Below are 21741 nucleotides of genomic sequence, written 5' to 3'. Positions count from 1 at the left end.
CAGTGATCTTCAGGGCTCCTGTAATGAAAAGAGACCAAACGTACAACCCAAAGGCACCTAAGCGGGAGTTTGATGGTTAGTACCCTCAGAGAGCTGCGACTTCGGGACTAGCATCCAAAATTTCTGCTATGAACATGGGGTGACTAACTGGAAACAAATAGATTAGTAAATCACAGGATAATTAAGAACCTTGAATATTATGCATCCATGAAAAAGACAGCAGCGATGTACCAGAAGAAATAAATTATTTAAAATTGCTTGTACAAGGCCTGGATAAGCCCTTGTGAAGAATTCTCTGCTACTGTGCACAATCCTTTTTACCTGAATGGAAGAAAGAATTACAACTAGAGCAGGTGCAGAAAACCTGAGAATGAGGGTTCTGTTTTATGAGCAAAGAGTAGAAAAGCATGGTTCGTTCAGCCTAGCTGAATGAAGTCTGGGAAAGGGGATAAGATGTGCACTATGTCTGAGCCAGGAAGCTAAATCTCACAGAAATGGTGTTCAGGTGCATGTAACACTGGCAACAAGGACAAATGCACCAAAGACCTGTCACAGATACTTAACAAGGGGAAATCAGAAAGTATCTACAAGATAGAAAGTTATCTACAAGACAGCAAGTTTCTAGCATTGCAAGGATGGAGGGGAAAGCAAAAATGTTAACTTTTAAAATGAAATATGTTCCATTTTGAGATAAATTGCACAGCACGAAATAGCGGAGGACTGGCTGTTCTGGGACTGGTTCTTCCCAGTGTCCTGCTTCTGTGCATCCTGTCAAGAAGTACGTTCAGCGTCTGCTGCGTAGAAGCAGGATGTGTGCATAAAAGACTCCCCTAGCACTGTATAGATGTAAAATTCCAAGAGCAAAAACAAAGTAGATAAATGTTTTCCACAGAAATATTACATATATTAGAGCTTTCTGCCTACACAAATATACGATAATTTGTACATGCATCAGGAAGAGAAGGACCCCCTATTATTCCCTGGCTGTTATTTGTATGCAATTTTATATAATAAAGCCATAAAACCTGCATTTGAAAATGTACTAAAATGCTATGCAAATATTTCACAATAGTCATTTCAAACTTCTTGTTAATTGTAATGGGTTTGGATCAGATCTGAGTATTTTGTCTTCTCAGTGATTAAAGAGAAAGTAAATGGTGAGGTAAATAACCAGGTAGAAATGATGATGCACTTTAAATCTTTCACATGAACGAGCTGATCTCTTAACAGCTAATGCACTGTGGTGCTTCTTCCCTTGCCCCCCCCTTCTCCTGTAATCAGTCTTTTGTCACATACTAGTGAAATCCATTATCAACTTCCTTATCAACTTCCAAGGCTTTCCAGCTCCTACAGTATTTGCATATTTAACGATTCATCTGACTAGTATCAACTTTCATTTACCAAATGTGTGGGAGGAAAAACAAGACATGGTGTGTAGAAATCCATTACTTTTTTTTTTTGTTTATTTTAAGTAACGAGAGCTCCTTTTAATAAAAAGATTTATCTGGAATACATTAGCATGGGATTGGAGAAGACTTGGTGAAAAATTGAGAATTATTAACTTTTAAAACAATGTTTTAATTTAGGGATTTTGAATGTAGGGGGAAAATTTTTAAACTTCAATATTTCAATCAACACCTAGTTTCATTCATGTCTTTCTTCACCAGTCACCTTCCTTCTGTTTCCTCTGCAATACTTGCACAGAATTTCCTTCACTGACTACACCCAAATTTTTGTCACTTATGACATCACCACGACAATGCCACCATGAAAACATCTACTCTAAACACCAAAACTTTTAGAAGTTACCAGAAAAGAAAACATCGCTGAATAAATCAAGGAAAGGAGCAAGCTGATAAAGCCTTAGGAAGACTCCATTGTGACACAAACATCACTGTAACCCCCCTTGGTAAATAGCAAACATGGGAGCAGTGTGTGACACTTAGAGGAAGGTTTTGCCAAGTGTATTCTTAAAAATACACAAGGATTTTGTTTCCACTTTTTAACATTCCGTGTTGACTGGTTTGCAGGCACACTTCTGAAGACTGTACATACAAATTTAAAACACTTTAACATTTGCTTTGATAGTTTTCAATAATGATGCGTAGCTTCATGCAATTTGACTTTTTCTTTGACAGCTAACTGACCGTGCTTCCAACAACTGCAGAGACCATTTCTGTCAAGGCACTGAACCTCAATAGTAATCAAGAACATGGCAGAGCTGTGATGCTGTGCCATAAGAACTGCAGCTTCACATTTGGCCACAACAAGCGTGCAGATGACTGATTTCTTGTATTTTGATAACAAATGCAATCACCAAAATCATAAGCCTCTGTGCCTTGGTATGACTGTGAGTCCATGTGCTCAACCAAATTTCAGGACAGAGAGGGAACCCTATTCCAGTGCAGCTGGAAAGCACAGAGCCATGCTCAGAAGAGAAAGGTCACTGCTTCGTCTTGCAGTGTAGCACAGTATCTACGCTCACTCTGATTCCAGGGCAAATCCAAGGGACGTGGACCTTGCTGAAGCATCGGGCTGCCCTCCATCCTGGGCAATACAAAAGCATATAAAAGCTCTAAATGAAAATAAAATTCCATTCATACCTACATGTACTTCTGCTTTTCAGTCACAGACATGCATGTGTGATACTATAGAACTGCTGCAGAGCACAGTACTCCTGAAGTTCTGTTTTTCGAATGAGACGTTATAAAAAGGCACTGACAACTTGAGGCTATCAGAGATCACAGCACTTATCTCTGCAGCGTGACAATACCTTTTGTTTAACTGCCTTTTAGCAATGTCAATATGCCCAAATGCAGCATACTTATGAATTCAAATCATAAATACTTGCAGGTGGATAGGAGTTAGCCTCTGCCTCAGCCACACATCAGTATGAACTGGAGCTTCTTTTACCTATATTTATGGAGAGTTTACGTGAAGTCAGTAGAACTAGGTTAAGAAATACAAGGTTCAGTAGTCAAAGCTGGAGTGTCAGATTTGGGTCAGTTCCTCTTACCTCCGCTCCCTCTGCTAGCTCACTGGATACTTGGTCACCTCCCTGAGTAACCACCTTGCTCAGCTCTCAAAATTTGCTCAGAAAAGGTGCTAGGACAGGCAGTTATTTAAACCACTGAAATGTAAAGGTTCTTTACAAAAACTTTCTTTTGAAAGATTACAAATAAAGGGGAAATGTTATTACAAAAATAAAGGGAAGTAATAGTACTGTTTCATGCCCAAGTGACTAAATTCCTCAGGAATTACTTAACTATATCAATAAATAATCATTACAAATAGGTTATTTCCAAAAGCAAAATTTCTTCTGTGCTACAATTTCTAGCATTTTTTTCTCTACAATATACTTTTGAGCAAACAAATCAAAACTTATTTCTCTGCCTTAAAAATCTTCACGATCAATTGGTTTCAGCTACGTACCTGACCTGACAAGAAGAAGACAGACAGCATCCTTCTCTGAATGCTTTGGTATACACACTCCTAATCACCATTAATGAAACATTGCAGAATGTTGCAAAGAAATGTGAACAGCATAAACCTATGTTAACTTGAAACTGATGTATCTTACAGTACTTTGTTTCAATGCTTCTCCTCACCATATATATGAACCCTAATCAATTATATATAGTTTATGGGACATTGCCCATTTATAACACCATTGCTGGGAATATATCATATTAACTGTTAATAATAAGAGTTAACATGAAGATGATGATATTGCAGATTAATGCATCTGGAAGCCAAGATTCAATAGCTTCTTATTAGGTAAAACGTTAATCAGAGGTATCCATGCTGAAGGCTGCTATTCTTTAAAGTCTAGCTAAGCGTTCTCACAAGGATACAGGCTGGTAATTACATGCACAATATTTAAGGTTTCATTAAATCAAAAACCTCTTAGAAACCTTTTTTTTGAGTAAGCTTTATAACCAAAAGTTTCATAACAGAAATACAGTTTTCAGAAATGTAACTGACAATCTTACATTTAACACCATTCATTTAAGATGACAAATTATTTGCATTAAATGCATTATTTATTATAAGCTTCAACATGTCTTTATCAATGTTGTTTAGACAACTTACATTTACATTACCAGGCAATTAGGAACTGGAAAGGCAGCACAGAACACTATATTCTCCAGTGCACATGGGACAAAATTTAAACCATAAGCACTACCACAGGTTAAGCTATATAACAACAACAAGCTAATGGACAACAATCTATTTTATTTCTGGCAGCACTAAGGATATTTTATGTGCTATATACAAGGAACCTTACAAATAGGATCACTAATTGAATATAGCATTCAGACTATATACTAGCATGACTCCATGGAAGAACTAATGCCAGTGAGCACCAAATTCATGAATCAAAATTCACCGGAGGCACTGAGTTCACAGCTCCCTGAATGCTATTCAGAAGCCCAGCTCAGTTACTGTTGAGGTAAACAGTATCTTCAAACTTGAAATCCCACCCTGTATTAATTAAGCTCTAAAACTAAGTTGGCATGACTAAATTAATGAGTGGTACAGAAAGCTAAACAGAAAATTACTAGTCATAGTTTCTCATTCCACTGTAATTATGCAGTACGATATGAAATGATAAAGCAACAGGTTTAAAACAAGCCAACAGAAGCATGTGAGCTATGTCCTTGCTGCCACTGCATGTTGAGGAAGTCAGATGTAGCAAGGAAATTCAATGAAAAATTAGAGAGGTTCACAAGAAAAAAAGTGTTCAACAGTCCAAACCATACATTGCCAGGGTACAGGAAGACTACAGAAGAGCACATACATTTAGTTTGCTGTCCCAAATACCTGCCACTGGATAAACTGAACCTTCAGAGAGGACCACATCTTGGCAAGATGTGTGGCTAGTCTGATCCGAATGACTGTTCTTCGTGTGTCAAGACCTCAACAAAGATATCAAGGAGCTTTAAATATTTACGTAACTCCAAGAGGAGTCCTCAAGTTTGGGGCTGTGTGACAAAGACTGCAGCTTTGGCAACTCCCCCCACCCCCAGACTAGTTTGTTTACTATTCTGATGAAAAAGTAATATGTGTTTATCTTCCTCAAAATGAACAGCTCGAAGTCATGTTACAAACAGCAGAACAATTAATGCACATTTTACACACTTCTTATACAAGCATCTCTAGGGCTTGTACAAAGAACAGAAGCATATGCTATGCCTTCTGGTTCTTGCACACAAAAAGTTTTACCATCTCTACTGAGAAGTAATGGTGAAAATTGCAGTTTAGGGGACAGAATATTTTGTTTTCTGTCCATAAAGTCACTGAAAGAAAGATCCTTATCTTGCTTGAAAGGTATGCAGATCATTCTTTAACATTTCAAGTTCTACAAAAAACAGTCCTTTCTTAGGTTTGGCTGTATAGAGCACCATTACTCAGTGAGACATAGGGGGAAAGTTGCCAGAGAGATAAAGTAAAAAGAGATGAAGTTTCAGTCGCTTAGAAACAAAGGCACAGGTCTCCAGATGAGTGCTTGCCTGGAAGATACATGTTCCATATGGGAGGTAAGAAGAGAGGAAAACAGCGAGGCAGATCATCTGGAATCAATTTATTTGGTGAAAGAACAACAAAACATCCATTTTTCTTAGAATAATTGTCTTTCTCAACCTGCAGTAAGTCCATGGTCCCAAGAATATGAGGAAAGCTCTGCTGGTGTGTATTGATATAGATGATATCAAAGCAGGTCTTGTGTAAACAGAGCTGTGTCATATAAATTACAATCTGCTACAGTAAAATAAAAATACTCTAAAATAAAAATCTTCCCACACAGCTTTACTGAAACAGTAGCTGATGTTACAACTACTCTCACAGTACTATTTGTCCCAGTTTAGCAGTATACACTGCTATATGTGTATATAGTACATCTGCTGCTTGAACATCCCTACTACAAACAACCTGCTGCTTACAAATTGCTTCAGACTAACTCCACACTTGCTTCCCTTTCCAGGGTGCTGGCTTACACACCATATGATTAGTAACATAAATAAGTAAGACAAGTTACGCCTCTCCTGAAATCCTTGAAGTGCTTCAGCCTCCTTCCTTCCTCTTCATGAAGCCACAATCCCCAGTAACTTGCACCATACTTTGCCTGCAAATCCTTCACAAGCATCATGACTTGCTGACGCAGGACTTACTGAAGAGCCATCACCTGTCTGTTAACGTCTCTTCATTGTATATTCACTAATATCTACTAACATCCTGAAGATAAAACTAGGTCTTTGCCCTTCTACCCCAGACTGTGAGGATCCTGACTGAGCATAACAACTGAGAAAGTCCCGAACTAACAGGAATGAAGCAGCATCACCTTAGTGATAAACAGGAGCTCCAGTCATTTGTCTTTCTGCTTCCGACGTCACTGACCATTACCACAGAAATACCCATGAGCTTAGTTGCCCAAGAGTGCAGCTTTGTTGATCTCAGCAGCGCTCTCTCCAACTGGCCTGTCACCCATTCCAGACCATATAATCTTGTCCAACTCCTGCACATGAGAGCTCTTCAAGAGATCACCTAACTGGGTGATCACCTTATGTGGCAAGCCTTTGCATTTGACCCAGCCCAGCAGCATAGGGTTTTGTGGTGCTGCAACAGCAACAGGTTTTGGTCTTCTTACAATAAAGTGCACTTACTGTTTGCTTTCATTGTGACACACTTTTATGTCCCTTCTGGAAGGCAGTTTATTTCAAATATCAACCAGAAAAATCTCCTGTTACTTAAGCATGGCTATACCACCCAAATCTCTGTCTTAAATATGCTGTTTAATAGATGCAGAATTACTCAGTAAAAAGACATCTAAAGATCAAAATACTTACAAATAGCAGAAGCAGAAGTGGAGTTACAACAATGCCCTGGAAGAAATAAAAGAAATTGTCCATTAGTCAGGGAAGCAGAATACTCTTTTCTTCATTTTACCACGATGCATGGAAATACACAAACGCCATTCAACATCATGGAAATTAAGTGAAAAAAAGTTCAACTTCACTCTTCAGTGTACATTCCTTAGCACTTGTACGTCGATCATTTTATAAACTACACTCAGTACAAAGTTTTGTGTTTTGTTTTTTTTTTACCTCTAGCTTTTCCCATTTTGGGCCTAAGCCTTTCTAATCTGAAAGACGGAAATACAGATCAATTATTTTAAAAAACATATTAAAGCTCTCCCCTCACTGTGCTGTATCTTAACTCCACTAGGCTGCCCCTCCTTAGGGGGAGACTTGTGATTGAGTCCCGTGCTACCCAATCCCAAGTCTTCTTCTGAGCAAAAGCCACATCAACTGTGATGAATTAGGTGTCGTGACTGTGTAATGTAAACTGATACTCCCCAAGGAAATGAGCTGAGATCTCAAAACTCATTTCACTTGATTAGACTTCGTGTCTCACTGGTAGAAGGCAAGTCTTTCATCTAATTTAATCACACAGGACCACCTCAGCTTTCCACATCCCCCAGGCAGACGCAAGCAAAAGGATTTTTTGTCTTCACTGACAAGGAACAGGTTTAAAGCTGATGATTGGACAAAACAGAGGGTTTTAAGTTTCATGAGAGCAAATCTTTAAATGAATTGTTTGGGTTGGGAGTTAACATGACATGCATCAGTTTCATGGCTGCAAAGAGCAATTCCCCATCATCCTTCCATCTGACTTCAATATTTTATTGTTGCTCAACAAAATTATTTTATCATTTAATGTATGCTAATTCACAGAGCTTGCTCAGATTTTCTCTAAGACAAGACTGTTCTTCATCCAAACATTTCTCAAGAATAATTCCTTTGGCTATTCACAAACTTCATGGTATAAAGGATGACAGTACAAAATTTGCTTATGTTCATCTTTAAGGATGCTTATTTTCTGTTTGGTTTTGTCTCCACACAAAAAAACAATTAAACAAAAAGGCAGCTTTTCATTTAGCCTACAGAAACACACCTTTACTTAAATATTTTGGAAGCCAATATAAAGAAAAACCTTATATGACTAGTTTTGTATTTACTTTCTGGGTCCACAAGTCCCTAATCCAGACACTAGTGCCCACTATGCACAGAGTTCCTCTTGTGCTCTTAAAACAAAATGCAACAAGTTAATGCCACAAGAAGGGTAGAGGAGACAACAGATAAGCTGTGCAACTTGAAGACTGAAGAATTTTGAAACATATTTTGAAATTAATAATATATGCTGTATCTGACTGCCCCACAGCCTAGCTATCCATAATCATTTATCTTTTTGCAAATGTCACAGCTGAGATGGATCATAAAAGACTAGAAATAGAAGAAGCAGTAAGAATTGCTTTAGGGAGTCGCTCACTGTTTACAGGGGAGCCTAGACCAAAATGCAGATACAGTTATAAAGAAATATAGATGTTCAAGTACGTCAGCTGTAAAGGATGAAACAAAAGCTGAGAAAGGGAGGAGGCACTAAGAGCTGAACTTGTGAACAGCAGCATCTACGGTGCTTGGAACAGAGAGCTGACAGTAAGATCTGTATAAAGCAGATGCAGCAGTCACTCCATCAGAATGGGCAAACTCTGGAAAAACTACTAAGAATACCTGAGCCTCTTCTTCCCTTTTCCCCACTGACAATGACATTGCACAGCTCAAACAGTAGCAAGTGGCTGAGTACTGCCTAAGCACCCTGCAGTTTTGGGATAGCAGGAAACAATTGCAATAGGCTTCCAACTTCAGATTTTTCTGGGCATGAGCAACGTGGAACATGAATGGCGCAGGAGGCAATGCACCTACATCATCTCCTCTTTTGTTTTTACCTTTGCTTATGATGCATCTCCACTAAACCTGAAGGATCTCAATGATTCAGCACCGTTAGCCATTTCTTGTGTGCTTCGTGCCTCAGTGAATCCCACAGCACTTTTATACATTACAGAAAAATGCAAAAACAGAAACAGAAGAAAACAACCCTCTGCTTTATCTTGATGATGGATAAAGACAGCATCCTTCCTCTTTAGGATGGGATCTCCGACTTGTTATATATTTGCTATGGAAGCTTTGAGATACTAATGCAATGGGCAGCAACAGCTGCTAGTTCAAAGCACATTATTTAATAAAAGAAAACATTACCTCCGTGACAGTAACACTTCTTCCTAATTCTGTAAGTGGAGGGGAAGAGAATCCCTGCTTACATCATAAATAGAATCCTGACTGTGCTTGTTGAAAATCTAGTGTTCAAAAGGTCAATTCTAGCAATTCTTTAGAAAGTTTTGCAATTAAACCTGGAGGTCTTGATAATCAGAAGGAAGTTTCCCGTTGTCTCACCACAGAAAGGATTCACGAGGTTGAATTTGCCCATTTGCAACACACAGGCAATTCCCTGGGAAGCTAAACAATTACCCGACAGTACAGACAAGTTCATATTAAAAAATAGATGCTGTTGCAGAATCAGATTAATTTGATGTTAATGTTTATTTTGATAGGAAATTCTCGCTGGAAAAAACAAGGACTACATTAATACCAAGGATTTTTTTCAGTCTGTTGTGCTGTGCTGACTGTGATTGTTTACGGGGGCAAACAAGGCAAGATTTGTTAGGGGAGAGAATCTGCTATCAGGCTGCCTGATAGAGATGGAAAAGAACAGCCAAACCCTGTGTACATAAAGCCCATTTATGCGCTATATGAACACACTATTGTGCTTTTATTTGCAAAAACCCTTTTCTTTAGGTTTCTATCCCAGGCTTGAAGGATTCACATGACTAAAGCATAGCTAACAAAAGGTATTATTACTTTTCCCTGCACACACCACCTCACTTCAACATATTACCTTTTCGTTAGAAATGTGCTCCTCAACACGCTCATAAGCACTACGTGACGCATCTCAATTCATACCCACCAAAGAATAACATACAGAGCACATTCAGTCTAAAATCAACTGACAGAAGTTACAGACAATGACTTCGGTTCCTAAGGTAAAAACAAAGTGTAGTTCACTCAGGAGAAAAGGAGGAAGAGAATGGTTACTCTACGCTGTTCTGCTCATGCACTAGCAGGCTGTTAACCAGGCATGTTCTGCCCTGTCTGATGTGGCTACCTTCAAAGTAAAGACAGAAAAAGAAAAAGAAAAAAGAAAAAAAAGAGACTATTTTTTTTTAAGTCAATTGGAAACAAACACCATCAAAGAGGAAAAGTATCTAACTTTGACTGCTCTTCTCCCTGCCTGGCTTTCGAGGCAAGTGCTGTCAAACACCCAGTGTATGGAGATAAACAGATTGGAGATTAGCACTTCCAGCAGAAGCCGAGCAGCTGCCCTTGAGAATGCAAGGTCATCACACAGTTTTAGCATCTCCAAAGTTCGGGTGGAGTGTTAAGTTTTCTGACTGCTGCCCACAATGGAGTCAAAGTTGTAAAGTGACTGCCGTTTGCCATCAGCAGAAAAACTTTCAAGAAATCCATTTACACCTCTGATGTGAAAGACTGACTGAATATATTTCAATGATTTTAATGGAAAAGGAGGAAAACAAAATCTCAGCCTGACCTGAGACACTGATACAAAATAGGAGTCTGAACAGTCAAAGTGGATACCTGCAAATACACTTCTTTTTACAGTATCAAGAAACACATCTTCACGTTAAACTATCTTAACAGAGTTTAAAGACGTGTGTGCGCATGCATGTGCACATGCCCTGTAGCAGGAAGGAGGATACCTGGAGATGCACTTAATTGCTATTTGCCCTGCACAGATAAAATATGTTCAGAAGGTTTTTAGAGGTTTCATTCAGTACAGCACTGCTGTAGAGCAGATATTAGAAGGTGTTTTATTCTCCAAGATAATACGTAGAATCAATACATGTAATTGGCTGCCAAATTGGACAGCAAAAGGAAGTAACATAATGGATTTGAATCTATAATGGCAAATCATTAAGAAAGAAATTATGCAAATAGTAAGAGCAAGGTGGGCACAGATCCAAAGGGACACATGGTAGAAGACAAGTAAGGATTATTGTAATGAGGCATGAAATACATGTGAACTTTCCTTCGTTTCCTTTACCCACAAATTTCCCATGCAATTTTTCTTCATTCTCACAGGTCATCAGTATGACACACATATGGCAATTACTAAGTGGGAAAAAAAAGTTTAACCAAAGCAGCCTCTGGTTTGTTAGAAGTAGAATTAGAAGGCAAAAAATATATATAATACCTAATACACGTATATTTTTTATATATATATATATATTTGTAATCAAGGCACAGAAGAAATGCATAATTTCTGAAATCAATTACCTACTTATGTGCTTAAAGGTAATTTAGTGCAGGGCACAAAAGGAGCAAAAGCATAAGCCTCCTTAAGTTATAAACTGAATAAAGGTTACTAACAAGTTAACTGGATGGCTTTTCCATTACTACTGATAGGGTAATATGTGAGAAAACTGGCTATGAACTCTGGAGAAGGTATTCAGAAAACAATCTCCACGTGTGTACAACAGCACTGCGTGTTTGCTGTCCCCCTCAAGAGTCAGCGCCACTTTTTGGAAAAGAAAGTGCAAGTCCCTCCCCACCTTACCTCCCAACAAAAACCAATCTAGGCAGTTTTTCTGCTTGCAGTGTGAGATGGACTTTACCTCAAAACACATATTATTTCTATTTCTTTTTATGTCATTTGTTTGCTTGCTTTTGTGCTTGGAAATGTTTGGTGGTGGTGGTTTTTTTTTTTTTTTTTTTTTTTTTTTTTTTTTGTGTGCCACCCACTATATTTCTATTTTTATTTTTGACAAATTTGCAGACCACTTCATAATGTTTTTCATTTTAAATAGTAGCCTTGCCTCTAGTAAAGTACTTCTAGGTCGGAATTAGATATGTTTGTGAGCAATACAGGTAAACTAGTACCAAATTTCTGACAATACACAGAAGTTCTCAAAGTCTGGTACCATCACAACAGGAAAACAAGCAGGCGATCCCAAAGGCCCAAAAGCTTATAGAAGATGATACAGAGATTGTAAAGACAACAGCACTTAGAGTCAACTCCATCTATTCAAGAGAAGGACAGCAAGAATTCCCCTACCTTCAACCCTCACAGCTCTACAATTCCACATGGTGACATGGCGCCTGCATAACATATTGCTTACTGGATAGGACATTACATTACACACCCTCTTCAATAGGCTGATTTAAAATACAGTCCCATGCTGACCTGTTCTGTAGTAATCTTTATTTTAGACATTACAACAAGATCGACTCTTACTTCTGAAACAGGGTTTTCACATACCTGGGTAACCAGCCAAAAGTCCCAGGAAAGAGTAGCCTTCCCCCTTCTTTCACCCACTCCCAATTCTCTGGAATGATGCATAGCCTCACGACACACACCACAGAACAAGTTTAAAACCTCCATGCTAAATATACTTCTTTGGTTTCAAACCAGAAAAGTAAAAAAACTAAAAGTTACATTGGGAAGGCCTGTGCAAGGCCTTATGAAAGCATCATTCTGTGTTTTATGGAGTCCTAACAGAAAAGGGTTGCATAGGCAACTGTAAATTTTGCACATCTTGATGTTTTGAGTATTAAACCTTTTTAATACGATTTCAAGTCTGTAACTGAAATACTTTGGAAAAAAGTTCAGTGCATTAGTACATGGACTAACTGACTGCAGGTGCTTTCGAGACATCCCTTTTCTGGATTCTTTGAGCAGTTTTTAGTATTTGTATAAGCATGGCTATAAAGACGATGCTATTCATTTGTTCCTATTTAAAGGCAACACTGGAATTGACAAGTTTGTGTTGAATTAGATGCTGAACTAGATCTCAATTTCCACACTGATGCATACATTCTCCTCACCCCCAAACAAAGCTAACTGTCCCCATGAATGACGTGTTGGTTTTCACCTCTTCCAATTTCAGAGATAGCGTTAGAACTAGACTTTCCGTTGTGCTTGTGATTTCAGTCACTGCCTCACAATGCATCTTCAGTGTTCCTGTGTTGTTCCCCCATGGACATCACAGAAGCTCATGATTCCAAAATAACCACTTGTCTTTTGTTCTCCGATTTTATTATTTTTGAAATTATTAAAGTTGCAGAACACGGGCTTTTAAAAGTCTCCTATCTCACATCCCTTCCATGTCAGCTACTCCAAAGATGTTATTTGCCCTGAGAAGTCTTCTACAATTGTAGGTCTTCAAAGCGAAATAGTTAATTTAGCTCATTACTGTACTGTTTTATATCAAATGACTGATTTGAATGCTGAGAAGAACAAAGGCTTTATGAATTGATACTTTTTAGAATGCTAGATACACCCATTCTCCCCACAATATACAATACGAAAATGCAAAAGGACATTGAGAAGAACATAAAGTTAAACTCACATGTTTTGTTAAATTCACAGTCTACAGCATGAAGTCAATGAACTACAGTACCAAATTGAAAATACAGCTTTGCATAACCCTAATTCAACTATAATTATAAATAAGTACAACAATAGCTGCAACTCATCGAATTAGGCCAATATTGGATTTTAATAACAAAACTGTAAAATTAGAAGTCCTGTGTCAAATGGCTTTTCCTTTATTGAAGGAGACAAAATAAACCTGATTTCACATCAACTATGAGATTATGCAGAGTACTTTGTGAATTGTTCCAGATGTTGCACCACCTTTGTTCTGTTGTGACAACCCAGTGTTCTCTACTACGGGAAGGGAAATTTGAAGAAAAAAAAAAGAAAAAGATTAGATTAAAAAGCATGTTCGCATCAGATACTCGTAGAAACCAAACAAATTTTCACTATTTATTAGGAATTACTAAATACGAATGTTCCCCTTACACACACTTTACACAAGTATGAAATCAACACAGAATCAAAATGAATTAAAGAAGCCAGAATTCAGTACTTCCAATGTAACAGAACCTGGAAAGAAATACAGTGGTCTGAAATACTGGCATAACATTACTACCTCTGTTGTAAATTGAGTGCAAAGAAAAAAAATCAGAAGGAGAAATTATTTTTTCCAGTAGTTTTGAGGGGTCAGGCTCCAGTACAGGGTAGAGAGTTAAGTGAAGAGTATGAGTCTTTCAGAAAGGTAAAACTCCATATAAATATAGTTTGCCTGGCTTCCCAGCAGAGGGCATCTTCAACACATCAGAAATTTTCTTTTTACACAGCAGTAAAGTCAGTAAGGACCCTGAGTTTTCAAGTAACTACAAAAACTTCTTTGGGTTTTGAAAGTGAAGAAGAGCGCTTGAAATGATGCACAAAATACAAAAAAAAAAAAAAAAAGTCTGAATCAGAGTCGTAAATAAGTGCTTCCATCAAGCATCCTGAAACCTGATAGCTTACATTAGCATGAGTGAAACTCAGTGACAGAGGAGTTGTCTGGCAGCACGTGGAACAGCTCCCGGGATGAGCAGGGAAATGCTGCTGGCTGAGGAAACTGCTGCTGGCTGCACTTCCCTTCAGCTGCAGCAACCTCTTGCTACTGTGTGTGACCAAAGGGATCATGGAGAGCCTTCGCACGCCTGTCTGGGACAGGAGCGAGCCACATTCCCTGCTCAAACTTGCAGCACCCTCCTGCAACTTTTTATTAGCTCTCTTTTGCACAATGCAAGAAGTTGGGTGTCTTGTTAACATCTTCAGTGCATGCAATGATACTGCCAAGCCAGTAGCTCCAGTTCTTTTCCATATCCTCTTCTGTCACTCTCGCTGACCATCATTCCTGGCCCCAATGCTTTCTTCCTCTCCTTCACGTCCCATCCCGAGAATCTTTTACACTTCCTCACACATGCAATACTTTTTCCAAATACCAGCTCATTAAACCACTGTCTGTTCCTATTCAGGATTATTTCTTGTGCAGTGTCAACAAAGAACAAGATCACTAGTTCTGTATGTCAGCACAGGAACTCAATTTATACATTGCCATTAGGTGGGTCTTCCCTAGAGGAGGCATAAAAGGAAGAAAGGGATTTCTCAACCATCCCCACCTGTGCATTTCTCAGATTGATCCCCTTCCCTTTGCAAAAATCATTTAGACACAATCCTGTAACTTCTTGCAGGCAGAAAGGTTCCCACAGCACCTAGCAAGGCCTCAGTGGGACTGAGGGGGAAAGCAGAGCAGCTCAGGGGATTAGGGTGCCTGCAGGTGTAAGCATGGCCCTTTCTCGATAACAGCTGCATACGTGATAAGGATATAAGAAAGAGTTACATGCTTTGGAGCTTATGTCAAGCGCAGCATGTATGGTAGTGCAGTGCTAAGAATGCACTACAATTTCTCCTTGTTTTGAATGTAGGAAACAGAAATGCAGTAACATACACACTTTAGGAAAAAAAAAAAGTTATTTTTCCATTTAATTTTCAAGTATGTTTTCTTGAAAAAGAAAATTACAAGTGAACCTACCTACATTAATCAGCAAACCCTAATTTTAATTAATAGGAAGACGTTAGGTAGCAAAAGATGCCAGCCTCAGCACCCCTGCCATCACAACACCATTTGGTAGCAGGAAAGGATGGCACACTAGATGGTGCTGTGGGACCTTCCAGGGAAAAGAACTTCCTTCTAAAAGAGTAGTTGTAGTATTAAATTAGCCATATAGTTGATTCCATGTTTTGAAACACATTAAAGAGTATTGAGTCACAACTAAGAGAAACCAGAACCACAGAAATTAAACCAATGCACTAAACAAACATCACGTGTTGCCTGATCCTGCTTTTTGGAATAGTTAAGTGCCCCTCTTCCATGGCAATGGTTTCTTACCTCTTCTTCCCCAAACAAGAGAAAGCAGGTTTTCTTATGCTTTACACCAGCCTCCTTTTTTATTTCCAAAGGCTTATTCAACATGGAAAACAGAATTAGAAAAGTGATGTCCAAGGTCAGAGATCAGATACAGAAAAAGGTCCCTACCAGCCTTTTCTGATCTTTTTTATGAGCTGGACCTAATTCTGTCTAGAACTCAGTATTTTATTCTGTGAGGGTGTGTGTCTGTATGTGTATATATATAATTATATGTAATGTTTTAACACAGTAAGCTTTGAATTGACTAAACTTTAAATTAACTTTTCCTGCTGCGATTATCAGTTGTGTGAAAAAAAAAAAAAAACACACACACAGAAGCATAAGGAAAAATTACAGAAACCTGAAAGAAGAGCTATAATAAATACAGAAATAAGCAGTTATCAAAATTGATTGTATTTATTTCTTTGATAGCCTTCCTTGTAACTGAAAACTATTTAAATACAAGTGTCTACATGAACACACCATCCATATTTGAACCAAAGAACACTTCGTATGTTCAACACACATACTTTGTTTAAATAAACTCCTATCTCCCAATTTTTCTTAAAGCCAAGAACCTCAAACAGTATAAGAAGAAAGCCTTGTACAACTCTTCTATGACATACGGAAGAAAAACTTCATATAATGGGCAGGAATGTTGTCCCAGTAAAATCCTGTAAGCATTAATTCATTTAACAGTAGCAATAAAACACTTAATTGGGCTTGAAAAGGTCTCTTGGTGATTTACTGTTCAGAAATACCACTTCAAAACCTATGAAGTGCTGGCATAATTACTCTCACTCACCCAAACCGTGGGTTTGGGCTGTGGTACCTGTGAAATAAGATACTGCCCATCCCTCAAATCAGACCAACAGCACTGTTAGTCTGTAAGTATCAATACAGACAAATTAGACAGCTTACATGTGTTTTGTCAGCAAAATTCCTCATCAGCAATGGTACTACCTACACTCTGTAAGGTGAGAAATACTCTCCAAATTCCCTTACGATAAATGATGCTCAGGACCCCTCAGGATTGCTGCTAAGACTGCTAGAAAGTTAAACTAATAGTAATTAGTTTGTGAGCGAGCTCACTCATATATTCTCTTTCTCTTCCTTAGTCTAAGTGCCCCAAATTGTTTTATTAAAATGTATGACAAAGCTCATTCGATCTGTTTCCCTTTCTTATTCCCGGATATGATTTCTGTTCAGAATTGAGCATTTCCAAAGCGTTAAGCCAAACCCAACCAAAATACACGCACACGTGTGTGTGCGTGCGCACGCGTACACACAACCCCCCAGACCCAGCCCCCAATATGGTAATCTATATTGCTTGTGTTCTCTGCTGCCTGCCTGGCCCCAAGTCATCAATAATGAATAGAAATGTACAGCTACAGCAGTAGCCTGTGTCATGGGCTTGTCAGGGATTTTTGAAAAGGAACAAAAACACAGGTTTGCCATTTCATTGTATCTTCTTTGGCAAACACAAGACAGAGGAAACAAAGGGGTATTTTAAAAAGGGAAATATGATTAACCCTTTTTGTACTAATTGGTGGTTTCTCCTACCATACAGAATAAAAAATTATTTGCTTGTAATGCAACCAGTATTCTCTTAGGTCTGGGAATTCAACAATAATGTTGATTTTGAGCACAGGGAGGGGAGGTTGCTCCTATTTTAAGATAATGAATACATACTGAAGAGGAGTCAAATAGCTTGGTTTACATAGAGGGAGGGAAAAAAACAGTTTTGTCTTCCAGGAAACCCAGCAAGTTCAGCCTCAAAATTGTTTTTGAAGAAGAAACTTAATGCACGCAAACACATACCCACACAGCGTCATTAAAGATATGCAGATCCCAATAAATTAGTTAGACAATGTTAGAAAGGATGCAGTCATTTAATCTATCATTTCCTTTAGTGTTCTCAAATACATTTCTACAGACATTGTGACTGTAGTCTTGCAGGAGTGATTATCTTGCATTTTCCAAACAGACCACACCAGCTGGTACACTACCAATCCACCCCCTGGGGAGGGTGGGTGGCAGATTACAAAATGTCCACAGGACATGCAAAAACTAAACTGATTGAAAACCCAATTGTAACCCTAAATCTTTCTTGCTTTCTGCCTCTGCATAAATTCCAGAGTAACTCTTGCACTGTGTTTTGATAACATCAACTTCTGTAGGAACTTCGGTAGTAGGTGGGTAAATATTCTCCACTTTGGAAGATGGGACTGAAGATGCAGCCTTCTTTTCAAAAAGCCTGGAACTAAATAATTCGTGTAAGAAATTAAATGATATAAGCATTTGCTTTCAAATGGGAATCAAAAGCAAGATGTCTCAACTCAAATTATGCTGCCACACCACCTTTTCCAGAAGCAAATAGTAAATGGTTTAAAAACAACTGAAGAAAATCTTCAGCAATCAGTAATAAGATTTGAACAGCCTACTCTGTGTGTGCAGACCTAATGTTACCTTGTGATAACTGTTTTTACTGCTTAGAATGGATTATTACAGTATTCAGCTGAATTGTGCATAAATTGCTGAACATTCACAGGATGAATATGTTAGCAATGAATGAATAAGGAAAAAGGAACATAAAGCACCTTTTTGTGGCAGACATTAAAATAACTGCCTCAAAAATCACAAATCACTACAGCACACAAAGGTTAAGAGTACCAAACTGCAGAACAGTGATTCCGTTTAGATTAACTAGGTGCAGGCAAAGATCTTTTAGAAAAAAAAAAAAAATTCTCACTTTATTCTGCTTAAAGAGTTACCAAACTATTTTATAGCAGAGAAGTCGTTTCACAGTTCTGACTCCAAACATGCTTTAGCACGACTGCAGTAATTATTATCCATTTTGCCGATTCTATACAAGCAGTAAAAACTGCTTCTTTTCTCCTGGTGACAAGTTTTTGTGCTCTTGCAAGAGCTCATCCATCTCTCTAGCCTATTGTCCAAACACAGGGCTGAGAGCATGAAACTTTGGTATTGCCTTTTTTTGCATTGTTTTGGATATCCCCACAGCATGGACATCTGCTTAATACACGTCTTAAAATGCCCAACATGCACATTTGGAACAAGAAAATGTAGCTTTTGTTCATCTGGAGTAGGGTGGGCCAAAGCCCACGCTCTTGTTATCAATAATGCCATACGGGTCTCAGAATATCTTGTAATTTTATTTTAGTTTAACCATCTACTTCAAAGATGTGCATTTTTTAAAAATGTTATTCCTTAGGTACGGATGAGGATCTCATTCATGACACACATAAAAAAGCAGCATTTTTTCAATTACTTGCCATCTCTATGGTCACAGATGACCCAATCGCATGAGGTCTTGCTTACAGCAGCCTGCCACTTAGCTGAGCACCCTAAATCGCTCATCTCACCGCCTTAAAAAAATGACAAGCACTTTGAAGCATGCACGCAAATGGTAGAATCTACAGCTCTGTCTCATCAAAAGAGAGCTGTCTACACTGATTTTGTGCTAGCAGGTCCAACAAAAAACCACCTCCCCAAGTCACGGGGGGCTCACCATTGCCATCTTCCTTGCAAGCAGAGAGAGGAATGCTGTCTAGGAAGGCTCTTGGGTTACACTGCTCAAACTTGCCATTAGAAGGAGCCTGCTTTTCCACCCTCTGATACAAACACCAGTTTTGGCTCAAATCATCTGCTCTGAAATGTGGATCCTTGATTTTGTAACATAACAGAGTATTTCTTGAGGAGGAAAATTGTTTCTGAAAACAAACCAGTCCTAGTCTAGCAGAGACTGCCCCAGCAGGGAAGGGTAATTCACATGAGCGGAACCAAACAAGAGAGAAAATACTTCCTTCACGGCCCCCACAAGACAGCCTTTTTTGATTTGCACTCCCAAGGGCTCAAATGGCAAGACAGTTAACTTGGAAGGTGTTTCCTACTTTAGAAGAGATAAAACAAGGAAATGTTTTACAAAATGGAAAGATGTTGTCCAAGATCTCTACCTTCCCCTTCTCAAGTTATCATCATACTTTTTAGCTCTGTTCTCCCTCCCCAAACTTTGCCCCAGCTCTTTACACAGCACCACCATCAGGCTGGAAGTTCACCGTACAGGATTAGATCACTGTGTACTTAAACCTCAAAAGGCCCCAGTCCTCCATATCCAGGATAATTCTCATTCTGCATGGAGAATACTTCCCTTTTAAAAGTGAAGTCCCTTATAATTGATCAGTTAAATGACAGGCATTCACAGAACCTCATTAGCCGGACAACACATATCCCTAAGGCTCTTAATTTTTACGGAGGACTTCTAGGATTCTCTAATCAACAAGAGACTTGTTTGTGTCTACTGTCATCATTAACTTCTTCCATGAACCGCCTCACCTGGCAAACAGTACTGCTCTCCATAGAAGACAGGGAAGGAGTAAATCAGCCGCTATCTCCACCCGGAATGTGTGAGTTACTGAGAGAATTGCAAGATTTAAGCCATCCCAAGATTAATAAGTGACTTGATTTTCAAAGTAGTTCTCAGGTTCCTCAATTTATCTAACAGAAATTCAGGTACACAAGCTCATGTTAGTGTTATGCACCATTGAGATCTACCAGCTGAAACTATTTCAAAAGAAAAAATAATGAAAAATAAAACACCATCATCCAGCTCAGTATCAGTTGTTAATAACTATTGCTTATCCATTATAAAGCAGCTTTAGTTCCCACCAGATGAAGGGTTAAACAACAGCCTCATCCTGGTGTTAAATACAAATCTTGGTACAGTATTTACATTGTCTACAGTATTCTGCAGACAATGCCTTACAAGTGAGAAATACAACAGCTCCTGTCTGAGTACACAACGTATATTTCAGAGAAGGGATCCTGACCCCCTGATTTAGTCACCATCAGTTTATTATCAGCCTTTTTTGTTATAAATGTAATTTCAGCGTGAAAAAGACTCGATTTCCCATTTTTTTTCCTGAAGTTTTGCTGCATGCTCACACAGGTGGCAGAGTCAAAAAGGAAACTGCATTGGCTATTTACAATTGCACATAACTGTTACATCTCCAAAGCAGTTACACCTGTACAGCAATGCAAATGCGTGTTCAAGGCAGGCTTGTAACATGACAGTGGCTAAATCAAGGCCCTGCTATTAGAAGGGCACAAGGCCATCATCACCCTCATTTCCACACCTGACACAAGAGACCAGCCTCTCTCATATCAAGAGCAGAAACAACCACCCTGTAGGTTAAGGTAACATAACGTGGACTGGTTGTTCCCAGTATTGGTGCTGTAAATGAGCTGCCAGCTCTCAAATGTCTTTGGAAATTTTTAAGCACCCTGCTTTCCTGAGAAGGTGCATTAACCAAAGAGCTTCGGGATCTGTGAACAAGCGAGCACTCCCAGGGAGCTGCCTGCCAGATGCCTGCTAGAGCATTCCACACACAAAAAAAAAAAAAAAAAAAATATATATATATATATCAAAAATAACCCGGCAGTTTTATAGCACATCTTATATAAGAGAGTTTTTAAAATGTAAATATTATTTTTAAATTAGCATTTCTGTTTTGCCTACAATCAAAAGCATCTAACATCACAAATCATGACAAGGAGGTGGCCTAGCAACCTAGACAGACAGACAGAGGAAGTTCAGTCAGTCAGTAATAAAAAGCTTTGGCTGTCTGGCTTCAGGGAGAAGAAAATTGCTTGGATGATCACTTCAGTACTCTACTAGGTGATGCACTATTTTATTCTTTCTGATAGCTGCAGTTTAAAAGAGCTCAAAACAGGAAAATGTACATGTAAAGGCTGAGCAAAGATGTGGACTGAAGCTTTATTTTGTTTGGTTTCAAACTCACACTTTTCATAGAGCCATGGGAGCCAGAGACGGAAAAAAGGAAACTGTCCCTGAGCGCCTGACAGTAGCAGAAATGAAAACAGCTGCTTAAGTTATGAGCTACTTGTAGAGCAAGCGGGTTTAAGAGCAAAGGGCTCTGCTGTGTGGGGCAGCCTTTGCAACTATGGCAGGTGTCACTGCATCGCACTTGCCAACAAAGCAA

At 38.7% G+C, this 21741-nt stretch overlaps 1 protein-coding gene across 2 annotated transcripts in view; it reads right to left on the bottom strand.

The window, feature by feature from the left end:
- Positions 1-21741, bottom strand: part of SLC10A7 (solute carrier family 10 member 7) — a 139107-nt gene that overhangs the window by 38696 nt on the left and 78670 nt on the right. For both annotated transcript variants that reach the window (XM_084286376.1, XM_084286377.1), the window contains exon 6: positions 6846-6881. In XM_084286376.1, the coding sequence (XP_084142502.1) occupies positions 6846-6881 (36 nt within the window). The remainder of the gene's footprint in view (positions 1-6845; positions 6882-21741) is intronic.

The sequence above is a fragment of the Netta rufina genome, assembly GCF_964035555.1.
Source record: "Netta rufina genome assembly, chromosome: 4".
In the NCBI taxonomy this organism is placed as follows: Eukaryota; Metazoa; Chordata; class Aves; order Anseriformes; family Anatidae; genus Netta; species Netta rufina.
The sequence above is the reverse complement of the archived record's forward strand: the minus strand, read 5'-3'. Positions and strand labels throughout refer to the sequence as shown.